Below are 16,562 nucleotides of genomic sequence, written 5' to 3' on the forward strand. Positions count from 1 at the left end.
ATATATATATATATATATATATATATATATATATATATATATATATATATATATATATATATATATTGTCTGGTCAACAATTTCTTTTCTCATTCTAATCTACGTTATTTAAACCTTCATAAAAGAAAACCACCACAAATTTGAACCCAGGACCTTCTTGCTGCAGGGCAACAGTGTTGCTAACCGCCCCATGGGCAGCCCTCCTTATTATACTGTTCATTCATCTAAAAGTATTTGCTTCAAGTGTTTACCCTTGCTTATATTTTCCTGTCTTACTTCAGAGAAGAAGCTAAGCATTGTCTTTGTTTGAGTTGAAGTTTATGTTGAGTTAAAAAGGCAGCCTCCTCATTTCAGTTGCACATTATCCTCTTGAGTTTATTTTTAATGGTTAATATATAAATTTAATTTCAGACAAATACAAGAGCAGTTAAGGTAGGAAGGAAAATATAAAAAAAATGTCTCCACAAGAGCAAATGGTGAAAGACTTTAGGATTTTACAGAAATATTTCCTTATTTTCACTTTGCCCTACTTAAGGTATTTGGAGGTGAAGAAGCATATCAAGAAGATTCATAAAAAGATACATTTTGTCTTATTTTAGCAAGAAATAAATTCATGTGTGTGACTGAATGACTGTACCTGTGATTGTTGTGCCTTTTAGGTCTTTAAGCACCTTTTTCCACTGCAGCCCCGCTGCAGGCATGCTTTCCCATTCCACTACAAAGTACAGAAGATCTTTCTGAACCGTCGTAGACCAGGAGACATGAGCAGCGCTGCCGTCTGCACTGGGAGCCAACTTTACAAAGAAAGATTCAGAAGCACCTAAATGGTCGAGACATTTTAGTGATTACCACAGAAACGTAAAATATTAGAAACATTTCGGACACTTTTGTGTGACTTTATTGCACCTGCATGTTTGAGATCTACAAAAGCCGGTGGAGACGCCCCGCTGGAGGTCACCACACTGACGTTCAGTCCAAGAACCGCCACTGGTGCCTGAATCGAACACTGGCTGGAAGCGGCGGGACAGATCTCCTCGCGGCCATCCTCCAGGACGATGCTGTACCGCAGCAATTCACCGCTGTAATCCTCCACAGGCGGAGGCTGGGAAAAATTTATTTACCTGTTTATTCCAGGGTTTTTATTGATTTAACTCTGTCTTTTTTTGTTATTATGGTGCTTAAATACTATCCAAAACCCAGCTGTAGCAAGATTTGACATACGAAACCAAGTAATTATGTAATTGTTTGTGTTACTGAAGTATCACAGCTAAAACATGGAGGTGAAATCTTCATTACAGACCCGGGATTGACCAGAAAAGTAATCATAAAAAGATTTTTTTTTTTTCCCCACACACCAAGTTGCAATTTTTGTCTTAAAGTAAAACAGTTAGTTTCAAAATATGACAAATTTTGAAAAAAAAAAAAATAAATACAATGTTAGAAGCCTAAAAGATTACACACATCTAAGACTGAAGGAAAAAGGTTAACTAATCTTTCATTAACTTATTTATTTCTGGTTCGCGTCAAGTGGAGCATGAACAAACATGGAGGTCAAATTATTAATGCAAGGGAAATACATACTTCCACCTTCCCAAGTATTACAGGAAGAAAATTTTAATATGAGTCTAACAATAAAAAAAAAAATAACTTAAAAATAAAAAATACAACATGTAGCCTAATTATATGGATGTTTGGAAGATTACTAGCAGAAAATATCAATACCTTCCAGAAAACGGTAACATTCCTCAGCCCATGTTTGGCCTGGCCTCCTAAGCTTCTCCATACATGCAGCTGCTGAGACGGACCTGTTGGACAGACGTGGCATGAAGTTTCTCTGCCAGGCGTCACACAAGAACCACTTTTCCTCATTTATACTTGAAATATATCATACTTGCCTTTTTCAGGACTCGTCCTCCTCACAGACGGGCTCCATTTGCTGCAGAGAACTCGCCGGCTGGCTTTCAAGCTTGTGCTCTGTCCTGATGTGGAGGAACACGTTTTGATTTGGAACTCGTATTCAGTCTCAGGCTTCAGGTTCTCCACTCGTATCAGACCCTCGCTCAGCTCTGCTCCCGCTCTCTGCTCCTGGAAGAGAGCGGGATGTTTTTTTGTGTTTTTTTAGGTTATTGCATGAGGAGATTTAAAACGATAAAAACTACAACGTCGACATGACGCCGCTTTACCCAGGTGTTGTTTCCTCGTAGCCTGATTTGGGATCTGAGGCGCATCGAAGACTCAGACGTTTTCCAGTGCAGCACGGCCGATGTGGAGTCATTCATGAACTCCACCTTAACTACCCAAGGGGTTTCTGGTATCACTGGAATATAAAACAACAATAAAGCAATCTGACCAGGCGAAGGAAAATGTGCTAAAAAAAGAAAAAGAAAGAAAATACAGATAACTCTTAAATTTTTACAACCACAAACTTCAACATGTGAGAGATCAATGCAAATTAGTGCAAAATTATGAATTGTTAGAAAAGGGAATTCATGGTTTTCACAAATAAAAATATGAAAAGTGGGATGTTACATTTCTATTCTGCCCCTTTATCCAGATACTCCAAATATAATCCTGCACAAACAATGTTTTCAGATACACCTGTTTAGCATATAGTGGACCTGAGGGCGATTTAATCTCAGTTTAAATCCAGAATGTTGTACGAGAGGTTTGTCAGACAACATTAGTGAACGAATAAGCAGCGTTGTTAGAACCAAAGACCTCATTTGCAGCTTTCCAACAAGCCACACAGGGGAAACAGCAAATATGAGGAAGAAGGGCCAAAATGTACATTTTTTTGCTTACATGAAGTACTAAAAAGACAAGTAACGCTATGAGAAACCTGCAGAAGACTTGAAGCCGGGAGCAGGCCCACCCTCCAGCAGGTCATTGATCCTTGATCAGACCAAAACCAACCTGGGGATTGACCTTCAAACTCTCTCTTTGATTTTTGATTAAAAAATACCTATGCACACTACAGTTTTCAGACATTTATTTGTCAAAAGACTTAAAACCAACACATGATTTTCTTTCCACAATGTTGCACTACTTTGTGTTGGTGTGTCATACACCTACTATCTCGATAAAACACACTGATGTGTGAATCAGCTCTGTAATCTATTAAACAGCTACTGTCGGTGAACTTGCAAAAGTTCAAACAAGGCCTGCAGTGGGCAGGTGGCAGAAAGAAAAAAGGAAATTGCCCCCCTGTGACATATATTACATAAAGAGAAACTTTACTGAAAGTCAAATTAGTCAGACTGAGGAGAAAACAATTGATTGAACTAACCACTCGACATATGACTCAGCCTTTAGACTGTGATGATTCTGACTAATTAATTCAAATGAACAACTAGGTTAATGGACTCTCATTGAATGAATGTTGTACCTATGTCTGCCAGAGAAAAGACGAACGGATCCGACCGGGACGCTCCAAAGAGGTTGTAGGCGGAGACAGTCAGCGTGTATTTAGTGTTTTCCTCTATTATTCCTCGTGGTATGCTGATTTCCTCCCCGTCCAAAATCAGATCTAAAACACTTTTATTCTCCCTGATAATAAAAAAGGAAAGGAAAATTAGGCCGCAAGCACATGCTGACTTAGAAACAAATGGGAAGCAAAACGCGATACCTGTGGACTGAAACGTTGTAGAATGTGTCGACGTATGTTTCCCGTCCTCTGTCCAGCGAGCAGTTTACCAAGTCGGAGCTCCTCGTTGTTTCACAGTTGATATTTGCAGGCTTGTCGGGAGGAACTGTAGTGATACGAAAAAGCAAGAGAATATTTCTTATCATCTGGAAGCAAGAATTAATGTTTAGGACTAATTCGTGAGATTAGTTCAACTCTGAACTCAGAAAAAATTCCTCCAATCCAAACATGATGTGGTGGCTTCACCACAGCCACCCAAGGCAGCTCTCACCCAACAGTGTTTTAAGGATCTAGCTCTCTTTTAATCGAGCAGCAGATGATGTAGAAAATGTTCAGCTCTGTCCAGGTCATCGCACAGGGGTCAAATTTAGTTGAACATATTGTGCCAAAAGGTGGAAAGTTATCTAAGGGAAGCCAAGCCGTCTGCATTTGAGTCACTGACTTAGCAGCAATCCCTCTTCCTCAACAAGCATGAGGCAGCAGTGGAGAGCAACAACTCCCTCAAACGGAGGAGAAACCTCCGACAAAACGACGTCGTCTGTAACAACTCTGCACTAGATTAAAGTGGTCTTATATTTTACAAGTGAAAGTTATCAGTGCAATGCAAAATTACTGAAGTTTTTTTTTCTTTAGTTGCCTTTTCACTTATTTTCAACTCAACTTAAGACATTTTTTTTGTTTGTTTTTTTTTTGCTTCGTCATTTTCTCTGACTCATGAAATATGAAATAAAAAGGTGATTTCTCACAGCGGTAATAGCTGAACCCACAGCTTAGCCGAGAGAAAGATGATAGATCTTTCAGGTTCAATATTTTAGAACAAAATGAGTAAAAAAAAAAGCCCTGAAAGAAAAAAAAAAGTCTTGTAATTTTATGAGAAAAATGTAAAGCTGTTGGTACTGATTTAAAACTATTGCCCAGAAAATGATCGAGTAATGCAATAAATTAACAATTAACTGTTACTAAAATTTGATTCTAGCAAGCAAGAGTTATTTTTAACTGCATATCCCAGGTATTTCAGACTGGATAATACAATCGCATTCAATAAATTAAAATATGTGTTCCTAAGGGAGTTGTTTGTCAAATTCAAATTCAAAATGCCTTTTTGAAAACAATACTTCTCATTAAATCCACATTTCTGGATTGGGAATGTCTTTCTTCATGGTCAGATTTAATATGCTGATCATGTTTTCATTAGTTCTGAGGCAAAAATCATCAGAATTTACAAAAATAAAGTCTTGAAAACATGAGTGTGTGTGCAATGATTCCAGATAATGTGTTTTCTGAATTGAAAATGAAAAGCATCTAGTGAAATATATGAGCTTTCCAATATTATTCTAATTTATTGAACATGAGCGTATATAAACAAGCTGATAAAATGATCATTCTTGAGCAGCCACAATGACTTCAAAGTATAGTGTGATATAGGACAATTATGCAGGTTCTGAAATGGAACAGCGCACACTTTATTACTCATTGCTTCTCAATATGGTGGCTCAATACGCTTTAGTGCGCAACAACAAAACCGTATCTTGGTTTAGTATTGTTTAATGTGCAAAATTTAGCTGAAAGTACATTTAAAAGATTCCTGTAACATTTAGTAAAAGCTTTTTATTGTCTCTACAAAATACCATATTTTTAAATAATATAAAATTATCAGTCTGATATATTTTTGTACATTAACTCCACTGGGAGAGAACATTAGAACAGTTTCTCCCCTCTCCTACGGCTCCTTCCCGACCAGCCCTGTCCCATGTTGAGGTAACGCGTACGTACGTCCGAGACGTAGATCCAGGCCACAGATGATTTCCAGAGCAGACAGCTGGCTGCTCTTCATCTTGCAGACCACCTCAGACAGCGGCTTCCACACGCAGGGCAGATAGAAAGCAGTTGTGGTGCAGTTGACTCTTTTTGACAGATTCACTGTCTGTTTATTCAGGTCCAGGTACATCTTCGACCTGAAAGTCAACAATAGAAGGCGATTTCATATATATCTGAAGGTATCATTTCAGAAAAACGATGCAGAATGCTGCGTCACTGTAGGAGATCCTTCCTCACAGTCTCTGTTAGACAAACTCAATGAATGTTTACATCCTTGATGTATTTTTTGTACATCTCTGTTAGTTTCTTATATTGTAAATGGTCTGTTGTCTTTTAATGCACAAACACACACACACACACACACACACACACACACACACACACACACACACACACACACACACGTTTATGTTGCTATCTTTGTGTGAACCCATACACTTTAGTTCTGCTGCTAATCCTGAATTTTCCCACTGCGGCATAATAAATTACATTTCAAACACATTTTCTATTGATTGTTTTCAAGTCCAGTGAAAACATTGCAAAGGAAGCCTGGTTGATGACAGCGAATCTAGTGTCTGATCTGTAGCCCAGGCGACAATGCTTGAAGTAGGTGTCTGATTTAAAGCCTCTCCAACGAAGCTGAACTTGGTGTCTGACTCTGGGCCTTGCCAAAGGGATGCCGAAGCTACGGATAATCAAATCTGATCGCATTTGATTATCTGCAGTTCAAAATTCAAAATATCTAGACATGGTTAAACAAAAAACATACTGCTCTACAGTGAACGGAGATGCTATAATCACATTTTGAGAATTATTTGCAATGTTTCTCCTTGTCACTAAGACCACCCCTGATCGCGAGAATCCTGAAAAGCTGAATATGCAGCCAGGTCATCCATTAAGTCCTTTTTTGTCAGGCACGGGATGGGTGATGCAGAGGTAGTGGCTATCCCAGGGTGGCATTGTTGCCAGATTCACCACTGCAAAAACACATATGTTCTGTGTTCATCAAAGCTTCAAAGCATATATGCTCACCCTTTTTCACATTGGAAGGTGTGGCAGTACACGGTCAGGTTTGAACCCATAAGCAGGACAGTGGCCGGCTCTGCTGTCACATAGCCGCCTGAAATGACGTCCACACAGCCTGCAGGGAGCAGAGGGCAGCCTGCGCAAGAACAAAAAGAACCATTTGAAAATTCAGAAACAAGCCTCAGCTACTTGGATGTTTGTTTTTAAAAATGAAGACTTTATGAGTAACACGGGCAAACAACTCACCACTGATGGAAAAACCAAACAGCAGGATAATGCATCTCCAACTGGCTAACAAGAGATTCATCTCAGCTCATCTCTCTGAAACCGGAGGACCCTATCCATTGTTGAGAAAAAAATATATTCTATTATTAAAAATCCTGGGTTAGATCTTGAAGAATGAAGAACGTGAAGAAAATGAATGTACCTCATCCATCCGTGTCCGGAAATAAGGCACCAATCTTTCCAACATGAGGAGGAAGGGGGGTTTATTGTCTCTCTTATCTCACTGCAGGTTTTCCTGTTGATAACACTTTTATAAGTGCGTCACAGCAGCTGTGACACATCCACCCTGCCACATTAAAATAAAGGAAAAAAAATATTCTGCTGTAATACGGGATTGTAATTCTAAATCACCACAAATAAATTCTGTATGAAGACGTAATAACTTGAATTTCAAAGTCATCCTGAAAGCGCATTTATTTCCAATTGTGTTTAATTATTTCACCAAAGAAGATACAACTCACCAGAATTAAGTCCTCTAAGCATTTTTCTTATCAAGACGCCATCCAGTAATGATTTCAACAACCGTCTGCTTGTCTTAACGCGACCTGCTTTGTTCCACGCGCTTCCTTCGACTGATCTTTGCAACAACAGAGTCACGTCTTAAAGAGGCCATTGACCTAGTTTGGTGGTATTCTGCCAGAGCAGAAACTTTGAACATTTGTCTCAGTACTTGTGCGCCCTACTTCAATTGCCTGTTTTTCGTCACCACAAAGGCTGAGTTGACGTAAAGCGTCACCGTCGCCAGAGTAGCTGCTCTCGTGAACATGCTGCTGTTAGCGGATTATTGAGTGATAAATCCAGATTGCTGCTCGTAATTAAGTGCTGACCACTGCTCCCATGCAACCCGGTTTCTCTGCTTTCTGCTAACACCGAGTGTTTTCAGAGTTTCCTACAGTGAATGCTAAAATTGCTGATGCCCTGAGAAGAAAAAAACAAAAGGTTCATCAGCATGAGCCAAGTTAGTATTTATATTTAATTAAAAACTATTAGAAAACTATTACAATTTTTTTTTCGCCTTTTCTGAAAGGGAGATAAGTCATACTTACATGTTAACCGCTTTGCTTCACTTGACATGTCACATTTCTTTTCCAGCTCTGCTCTTTGATGGTGTTTGTAGCCTTTCGCTGAACTGGTGTGTCTGTCTGAGCCTCTTTTTTTTCAGTTAAGCTTGTTTTTGTGAATTTTACGAGTTTTTTCCGTCTGTAACCTCAACGGCTTTGCAGGGAAAACCCAGAATTTGAGCAGAACGCCTGCTCGAAAAGATAAAACAGACCTCAAAATTGTGGGCTGCTATTAGTGCATCGGGCTGAAAGAGCAGAATGTTAAACCCGGGTGAATATTATGTGAATGCGCTACTCTTGATATATATAAATTGTTGCTTGATGCATTCTGTGTCTCAAGCTTCCCACTCAGCCTGACTGTATTGACTCTGCTCTGCAGTCTAATTTCAAAATTTCCTCACATGTCAAACCGCAGACTGAAACGACAATGTGGACAACAACACCACAACCCCTTCTCAATGTCCCCTTTTCTTTAAACGCATACAGTGAATTGTAAATTAGTCAGGACACTTGTACACTTTCAAATTTGGTCACATTAAAATCGTTCAAATGCTGTTGTTCTCATGAGTGTTTGGGTTTTGCTTTAATTGTCGAGTTTGTTTTCTGATTATTTCCCTGGACTTTTGATTAGTTTATTATTGCTGGTAAGAGCTTGCCATACTCGACTGACTTCTCTTGTTTCTTTTTGTGTTTTCTCTGTATTTTTGTGCAAACATTTGTTACTTTTATAGGTTTTTCCTTTTTAATCCCTCTGAGCTCTCTCTGTGTTAAGTTAGTGGAGTTTAAATGTACAATCTTTTCTTCTGCCAGAAGAAGAATTATTTAATGTTGAGTGATTAAATGCAACACGGTGCTCATGAACCTTTCTTTGTGCTTGTTTTCTTTTTCTTGAACAATCTCCTTTAATACAGTTTTACAAAAAAAAAAAAAATCTAGTTTTTTTCTTTCAAAGATTTTACTTTTCAAATATATGGCAAAACATTAATCCGACTTCTGTTTGCTGTCATTGCTGAGTCAGTGTAAAGAATGTAAAAAGTCAGCAAGGCACAATGTCAGACCGACCGGCAGACACACACAAACCCAGAAGTTTGGACCCAAGTGAGCCGGCTGCACATGTGTCTGATCCAGCCGTTTAAAATTCATTTGTGATGCTTTTAGTTATGTTAATGTTTTCTGAATTGCAGGGAGTTAAAAACAATCAAATATCCAACAGCCTTCAGGCTTCAGAGTCACTTCTCTGCAGAGGCAGAAAGCAGCTGTGAGCCCAACAGTTGGTGGCATTTCCAGTTAAGAGAGAGAGAAAAGCCACATCTGACTGGACTTGAAACAGAAAGTCAAGTTGGTTCAGGGAAAGTAAAGAGGATCTGAACCAACTGGAAGCGCTCTTCTCCTGCCTCATGGTTAAGATGTTTGCCTTCCTACTAATCTAAATGTTCATTCTCACTTCTGCTCAGAATTTCTTTTGAAAACAACTTGATTTCGTGGTCATTTTGCCTTGTTTTGTCACTTATTTGTTTAAAAAAATAAATAAAAGTGGGAGTCTATAAATGACCCGTTCAAGTCCTAACATTGTGATTCTGAGAATAAATATGTCTTCAAAATATCTGTTTTTCATGGATTGGCTGACGTTTGGCACCAGCCCATCTGAAACCCTGCAAGGATGAACAAAGTGTAGAAGGGTGGATGTAATAAGCAGTTTAGGCTCCATGACAAAGGTAATTAATTTTCACATAGATTTGTTTTTGATATTTGATATGACAATAAAACAGATTTTTAATACATAAAAGGTGTATATATATATTCACTCAGTCTTTTTGAGGTCCATAACTTCTCTACATTGTCAAAAACTGATTGAATTCCCCTTTATGTTTTGAAGGGAACAAAACAACAGATTTCCCAAAAGCAAATGACACATTGCAGTCTAATATCTCAATGATTAGTGTGCTTCTGCTCTTAATGTTGCCATCATCAGGTTTTTCCCCCCTAAATCTGATTCTTTCATCTTTCATGCCAAATCTGCACGGTGTATCTCCAAGACACACAAATTGGACAGCCAAATTAGAGCCGTGGTTAAGTCCAGCTTTTATCATTTAAGGCGATTGGCGTCAGTGAAATCTTTTCTTTCCAGGCAGCATTTTGAAACAGTGATCCACGCTTTTATTTCAACTCGATTGGACTACTGTAATGCACTTTATCTGGGAGTCAGTCAGGCGCTGCTCTCACGTCTGCAGCTAGTACAAAATGCTGCGGCACGACTTTTGACAGGTACTCGAAAGAGAGAGCATGTGACCCCTGTCCTGGCCTCACTTCACTGGCTGCCTGTATATTTTAGGATTCATTTTAAAATTCTTATGTTTGTTTTTAAATCATTGCATAATCTTGCCCCAGCTTACCTCACTGAGCTTCTTCATCCTTACGTACCCCATCGGTCTCTCAGGTCAGCAAATCAGCTGCTGCTCTTGGAGGAACCGAGAACAAAAAGGAAGCTCAGAGGGGACAGGGCTTTCTCTGTTATGGGCCCCAAATTATGGAATGACTTACCTTTGCAGGTCAGAGAGGCCCCTTCTCTGTCCACTTTTAAAGCTTGTCTTAAAACCCATCTATTTTACTTAGCTTTCAACACCAGTGGGATTTAGTTTTAAATTGTATGTTTTTGTTCTTAAACTGTTTTTAATTACTTTTATTATGTTGTGTTCTTAAATTGTACAGCACTTTGTATCAACTGTGGTTGTTTTAAAGTGCTTTATAAATAAAGTTGGTATGGTATGGTAAGACAGGATGGAAGATGCTTTCCATTTCAAAAACTCTCCCTTTCTGACCCAGAGCCGTCTGTTTCTGCTGGTGAAAGCAGAGAGAAAAAGCAGCAGGAGCTCCATTTTATCATAGGTTATCTGTTTCATAGGAAACTGACACTACATCATGACAGTTTTAAAAACTAAGGAGATTTTTTTTCTAAAGGTGATGCACTGCGGACTATAAAACAACCATATTTTACTGGCTCATAAAACACATGACAAATGGTTTAACGCAGCTGTCTCAGTCCAGTTCTTGTCATTTTTCTATGTGTCTCTGCTTCGACACATCTGAATTAAATAATGAAGTTATTAAGGGGACGACTCATGTCAACAAAACTGTTGGTACCCACTGAAATAACTTGAGCATCACTTTGAATTGTGGCTCAACAGAATAACTCAAAGACACAAAATAATGAAACAGGTTTGTGTGAAAATGATGGCCCCTCTAGAGAAGATAAAAAATAAATACATTGACAATAGGGACATTTTAAATTAGCAGTACATGTGTCTTCAAGGTTGTAGTCAGTCAGTCTTCCTATTTAAAAGGTGATAAGTAGTTGCTGTGCTGTTTGTTGATATGGTGTGTGCCACACACAACATGGACCACAGGAAGGGAAGGAGAAAGTTTGAGCCAAGAGTTCAGAAAGAAAATAAGAGACAAGTACGTTAAAGGTAAAGGCTGTGAAACCATCTTGATGCCCCTATAAATACAGTTTTAACAATATTCAGAAGTTTAAGGTCCACCGGACGTTAGCCAACCTCCCTGTCACAGCTTCAGGAAGAAAGCAGATGACAAATTCATAAGAACAATATGAATGACAAGCAAAGAGCCCAGAACAACCTCTAAAGAAGTTAAAAGTGAGCTCAAAGGTCAAGGTGCATCAGTGCTACATCTCACCAGCCATCCTTGTTTGAGCTACGGAGGACACCACAGTTGAAATTGAAGGATGAAAAAGCGAGACTGGAATTTGCCCCAAAGTTTCTATGAGAACGTCCTTTAGGCAGACGAGACAAAACTGGAGCTTTAACGCACCGCTTACAAAACAGTTCAGAACCAAAAATGCAGCAAAGAAAGAACGCTGACCCTACAGTGAAACATGGAGGAGGCTCGGTCATGTTGTGCTGCATCTGGCCCAGGTTGTCTTGAATCTGTGCAGAGTACAATGAATTGTGCACATGTGATTTTAATTAATCCCATTGACATGGTGTATTTTTAGGTGCATATTTTAGCAAGACACAACCAAACCCCACCCGATCTGTTTTGAGATGCTTCTATTTATGTTGCAAACCAGGAACAATTTCTTAGTTTTGCTCTGACGTGAATAAAATCAGTTTGAGATTTGTGGAGTGATGCAATCTGTTTTTCATTCTAAGTCACCTTTAAAGACTTGCAACCGTATCAGAAACTATTTTCATTCAGCAGCGTTTAAATTGGGACAGAGCAGTTACACACTTTAAACAGCTGGTTTCTTCAGGTCTATTGAAGATTGAAGACTGCTAAGTGAACGTTTGTTTTTAGTTTATGTTCCACCATTTGAAACAGACATTTCGAGGTAACGACAGCAATTAACTCGTGTACTGTTCTCACGCTGTGTGGTAATTCTGGTGCAAGAAAGAGTTTGCCACATCCTTTTCTGCAGATCTAATCAGGGTCAGGTCAACATACTTTTTCCTGTGTTGTCCTGAGAGCGCGTCAAGTCAAGAATCTTCTTTGTGGAGTAAAATACCTTGCTTGAAGTTCTTAACAGATTGCATTTCATTTGCCTGCAACTCTTAAAAATACTGACAAAAAATGTGAAAAAAATGTCCAAAAATAACTCAACAAACGTTTTTTTTATTATAATATCATCTAAAATGAGGCAGGATGTGTTTGAAAATGAAACCAAGCATTGTGATTTCATTTTTAATGTGAATTATATATAAATTGGTTCAGTTTGCAATGCAAAAATGGCAAATGTCAACATTTATTTTCCAGTTTTAATATCGTAAAATGCTTTTGAAAGTCGGGGTAATGCTTGAAATTGCACAGCAGATGAGTGGTTTACTATGTTCTGCACGTGCAGAGTGATATAAATCTGGTGGTAGACCAGACAGGTAGCACCTGTCTGTACAAAATATCAACAGTTTCAGTCTGCTGGAGGGAAAAAAAAGAGACAAAACGAAACTAAAGCTTTCTCTTTATGCTTTTGTGAATAAGCCCAACTTTTGTGCAGCAGTACATCTGGATTCTCATTCATATCGTGCAACTGCTCAAAAACTGCGGTAATAAAATTGACTTCCATAGTTTTGAGCAGCAGCTGAAGTGCAAGAAAAGCCAAAGAGTGTTGTCATCCAGTCTGAAAAGAATCTCACAAATATTTGATTTTGGAATGGAAATAGTGAAGCGCATTAAGTCAGTGGATTTAAGTTACACGGAAACTTAAATAAAATTAAAGAATTTGCTAAATGTAGAATTGAGTTGGTCAAACTTAAATACTTTAGATTCAATAAATAATGTTTAATGCTTTATTGAACAAACTTGACTTATAGAAACTAATTCATTGAATGGGAAACTTGCCCAAAATTGAACTGAGTTCATCCAATGAATCATTTTTTTAGTGCACTACTGGCATCCAAGCTGTGGTGTATGAGTAATGCCTTTCTGCCTCCTTCTGTAAGGATGTAGTTGTGTGACCTTTTAATGTCACCAGTCCCCCACTGATCAGTCTAGGAATGAAAACCTAAGTGAGCTGCATTTTCAGTCAGTCATTTACAAACGACTGGGACTCATGTTTTATCATAGATGCTTTGATTGATCCATCCGTCTGCAATTTAAAATAACAACTTTGTGAATATTTCCAAACGTTGTCATTGTTCCACAAAGATTCATCTGACAATGTCTCTTGTTTTTAAAAGGAATTACAACCTAAATCGTTCCAATATGCTGTTTGTTGACTGAACTGTGGAAGTTTCTGTGAGTAAAGGTCTTTTGGAGTTCAGACTGAGCTGCTGAAACTTAATTTTATACATACATTAAGGCAGTCTATAAAAGTTCTGGTGAAACTTTTGGTGTGAATTTGTTATGAGACCCGATAAAACATCCAGTCTGATCAGAATACTTTGAAACATCAGAATATTTCTGGTTTAATATGACCGAAAATTTAAACAAGATTTGTTGTAATCTTGCTCGTTGATTGTGGTGAGTGATCTCGACGAGTTTATCTTTGTCCAAATTATTCTGCCATCTTGTGGAGGGAGTGAGTAATGCAGAACCAGCGGTTGTTAAAACAAGTGCATGTTTTCAATGGATGATGACTTTGTATTTTTTTGTTTTTGTAAAGCACTTAAAACTTAAAGCACTTTGAACTGCCTTGTTGCTGAAATGTGATGATGATGATGATGATGATGTTAGAAGTGCAGCAATCAGCCAAATATCAAACTCAGCCAATTTTGCATGATTATTTCATATTTATTGCATCATAGTGGTTCATCTTCTTAATATAATAATTACATTTATAAAGGAGAAATATCAGCGGAGTAAATTTTTGTCATCAGGCAGCAGGTTAACGTGGCACTGCGCAGAGGCGGTAAGGTTTGGGGCAATGGGTTACTCCCAGTTTGTACTCCAGACTGGGCTTCTCTCCTGCAGGAGGTGAGAATTTAAACCTCTGGAGGAGGGAGGTGAAGAAGAGGAACAGCTCCATCCTGGCCAGCTGCTCCCCAAGGCACACACGTTTACCTGAGAACGCAGAATTATAACGTTTTTAATCAGATATGATGGCACAGAGACCGTGATCGCCTTGAAATTTACCTAAATGGCAAACTAATTCAAGGGTCAGCGATTATTGAAAGTGTGATGTAATATTTCACTGAGACACCAGATAGCAAATCAGTTTACATATCAATTTAAATAGAGCCAATTCATAACAAGCTTCCTCACAAGATAAATGGATCAAATTCATTATGTTGGCTGATAGGTTTTCTAATCATGGGAAACAGAAAACTAGAGGAGAAGACATGAAGTTTACAGCTGATTTTGTGAAGCAAGGTTTACCTTCTGAGATAAGAGTCTCCCTATAGGAGAAGAAAACTTTGTGATACTTAAATTTCACCATTGACCTCATATAGAGATTCAAGGTCCCAAAGGACAAGTTAAAAATATTGTATAAATAGATGTGGAGCTCAATAAATAATATCACCAATAATTTAATTAATTTTACTTGTTTCAACAAGTAAACTAGTGATGGCTTATAGCGAACAAAAACCCAAAATTATTCAGAAAATAAGAGTATTACTCAGGACCATTAATTGTTTTTTTGTTTTTGTTTTTTATTTTGGGTCTAGATAACAGTATGGGAAACTAAACTGTGGGTTTTCATGAAGAATAAACAATTTTTATATAATTAATTCTTCAATGTTGCTATTCTAAACATACGTAATGCATGAGTTCCATGTTTAATTCATGGGTCTACTTTTAATTGAAAGGTTTCTCACTAAGTTTTTGGTTGAGGTCTTTTAAGTACTCTCATACATAAAGGTCTTATTTTAAGAGCTGTCCATAAAATTAGTTCAACAAACTTAAACATCCAACCTGCAGAGAAGGGGAGAAATGCTTCTCGCTTCCTGAATTTGCCGTCCTTTTCCAGAAAGTGCTGAGGATTGAAGGTGTACGGAGTTTCCCACATGGACTCATCGTGTAAAACTGAGTCCAGTATAGCAAGAATCATGGTGCCCTGAAAAATCAGTGTAGCGTTAGTCAGATAAGACCAAATACTTTGTTTTACTGCTGACTGATAGAAAGCCACATTATTACAAATCTTAAAAAAAAGAAATAAGTCAAAATCACTACTTTCAAATTGACTGAATGCTTCATTTTTGATCGCTGCTCTGTTGATTCACAGTTGTCATGCGTAATCTACTGATGAGGGTAATATTGATAATCAAGGCAAATATTTCCATACAAATTGATTGTAAAAACAACAATTACACAGACTGTGCTATCATCTCTAGAGGTTTAAAGCAGTAGTTTGTGTTTGGAGTGGGATTATGCTGAGGAGATATGAATAGGAATACCAGTTCCAATCTGTAGTGCCAATGATTTTCTCATCATAGCATTTTTAAGCAAAAATAGTTGCTGACTAATTCCCAAAATCTGCTGTTGTTGTACTATCAGTGATCTTGTGTCAGCTCCACCAGCTGCAAACCAGTTTATATGAACAAGAAAATCTCTAATCATTATAGGGTGCACATCTTGTAAAGCTGTATTATCGGCTGTGCACATTACGTTGTTAATCTTCTTGTGACTAAAATTAGTTCACAAAGCTCTGCTAAAGCATTGCAGTCTGAAAACTTACTCTCTCTCCTCACATTATTTGTGATTCCAAGGCAAAAATCTAAGACTTCTAACTAAAGTTTGGGGTATAGAAATAGGGGAAGCATCTAGATGAAATCTGGTCAGACCTTTGGGATGGTGTAGTTATCCACTGTGGAGTCCTGATTAGCTGTGCGGGCCACATTGAGTGGGATGATGTTCCCCATCCTCTGTATCTCATGGATGACAGCGTTGGTGTAAGGCATGTTGTCTCTGTCAGCCATAGACGGCTGCCTGGACGGACCAATCACAGCGTCTATCTCAGCCTGGACTCGCTCTGCATGCAGAGCAAAACAGAACAATCTGAGTCTATGAGAGGGAATGCATACTGTATAATGTTAGTTGAGTGAAGCAATGGAAAAATGTGTGACAGACTTAAAGATGCATCACTCAATCCAACCTTGTATTTGTGGGTTCAAGATCATGTACAGCAGCCCCCAGTGTAAAGTGGTGGTGGTGGTTTCGGTTCCAGCACCAAACAGGTCCAGAGTGCAAAAACACAGATTGTCGATATCAAAACCAGAATCCTTGTCTTCTTTCTGATTGAGACACATGAGGCAGACGTTGTTGGCATGAGTCATGTG

The 16,562-nt window shown here is 38.4% G+C and overlaps 2 protein-coding genes across 6 annotated transcripts in view; both read right to left on the reverse strand.

The window, feature by feature from the left end:
- Positions 1 to 7,951, reverse strand: part of il23r (interleukin 23 receptor) — a 21,390-nt gene extending 13,439 nt beyond the window's left edge. Inside the window, exons 1-12 of one of the 3 annotated variants that reach the window (XM_015036122.1) lie at positions 7,234 to 7,951; positions 6,915 to 7,058; positions 6,734 to 6,824; positions 6,494 to 6,623; positions 5,417 to 5,598; positions 3,626 to 3,749; positions 3,386 to 3,546; positions 2,184 to 2,317; positions 1,896 to 2,082; positions 1,723 to 1,805; positions 907 to 1,102; positions 638 to 820 (exon numbers count right to left, since the gene is read on the reverse strand). In XM_015036122.1, the coding sequence (XP_014891608.1) occupies positions 638 to 820; positions 907 to 1,102; positions 1,723 to 1,805; positions 1,896 to 2,082; positions 2,184 to 2,317; positions 3,386 to 3,546; positions 3,626 to 3,749; positions 5,417 to 5,598; positions 6,494 to 6,623; positions 6,734 to 6,794 (1,441 nt within the window). In that variant the 5' untranslated portion in view covers positions 6,795 to 6,824; positions 6,915 to 7,058; positions 7,234 to 7,951. Of the gene's footprint in view, positions 1 to 637; positions 821 to 906; positions 1,103 to 1,722; positions 1,806 to 1,895; positions 2,086 to 2,183; positions 2,318 to 3,385; positions 3,547 to 3,625; positions 3,750 to 5,416; positions 5,599 to 6,493; positions 6,624 to 6,733; positions 6,825 to 6,914; positions 7,059 to 7,233 lie in introns of all 3 variants that reach the window. The other 2 variants (XM_015036121.1, XM_015036120.1) reach the window with 2 other exon arrangements.
- A 2,478-nt stretch (positions 7,952 to 10,429) lies between these two features.
- LOC106949693 (cytochrome P450 2J2-like) overlaps positions 10,430 to 16,562 on the reverse strand; it is a 29,995-nt gene continuing 23,862 nt past the window's right edge. Inside the window, exons 6-11 of one of the 3 annotated variants that reach the window (XM_015036126.1) lie at positions 16,379 to 16,517; positions 16,068 to 16,255; positions 15,199 to 15,340; positions 14,171 to 14,346; positions 11,831 to 11,835; positions 10,430 to 10,441 (exon numbers count right to left, since the gene is read on the reverse strand). In XM_015036126.1, coding sequence (XP_014891612.1) covers positions 14,171 to 14,346; positions 15,199 to 15,340; positions 16,068 to 16,255; positions 16,379 to 16,517 — 645 coding nt within the window. In that variant the 3' untranslated portion in view covers positions 10,430 to 10,441; positions 11,831 to 11,835. Of the gene's footprint in view, positions 10,442 to 11,830; positions 11,836 to 14,055; positions 14,347 to 15,198; positions 15,341 to 16,067; positions 16,256 to 16,378; positions 16,518 to 16,562 lie in introns of those variants that run through there. The other 2 variants (XM_015036127.1, XM_015036125.1) reach the window with 2 other exon arrangements.

Source organism: Poecilia latipinna, unplaced genomic scaffold (assembly GCF_001443285.1).
Source record: "Poecilia latipinna isolate Pla-1442-1.1 unplaced genomic scaffold, P_latipinna-1.0 Scaffold357, whole genome shotgun sequence".
NCBI classification, from domain to species: Eukaryota; Metazoa; Chordata; class Actinopteri; order Cyprinodontiformes; family Poeciliidae; genus Poecilia; species Poecilia latipinna.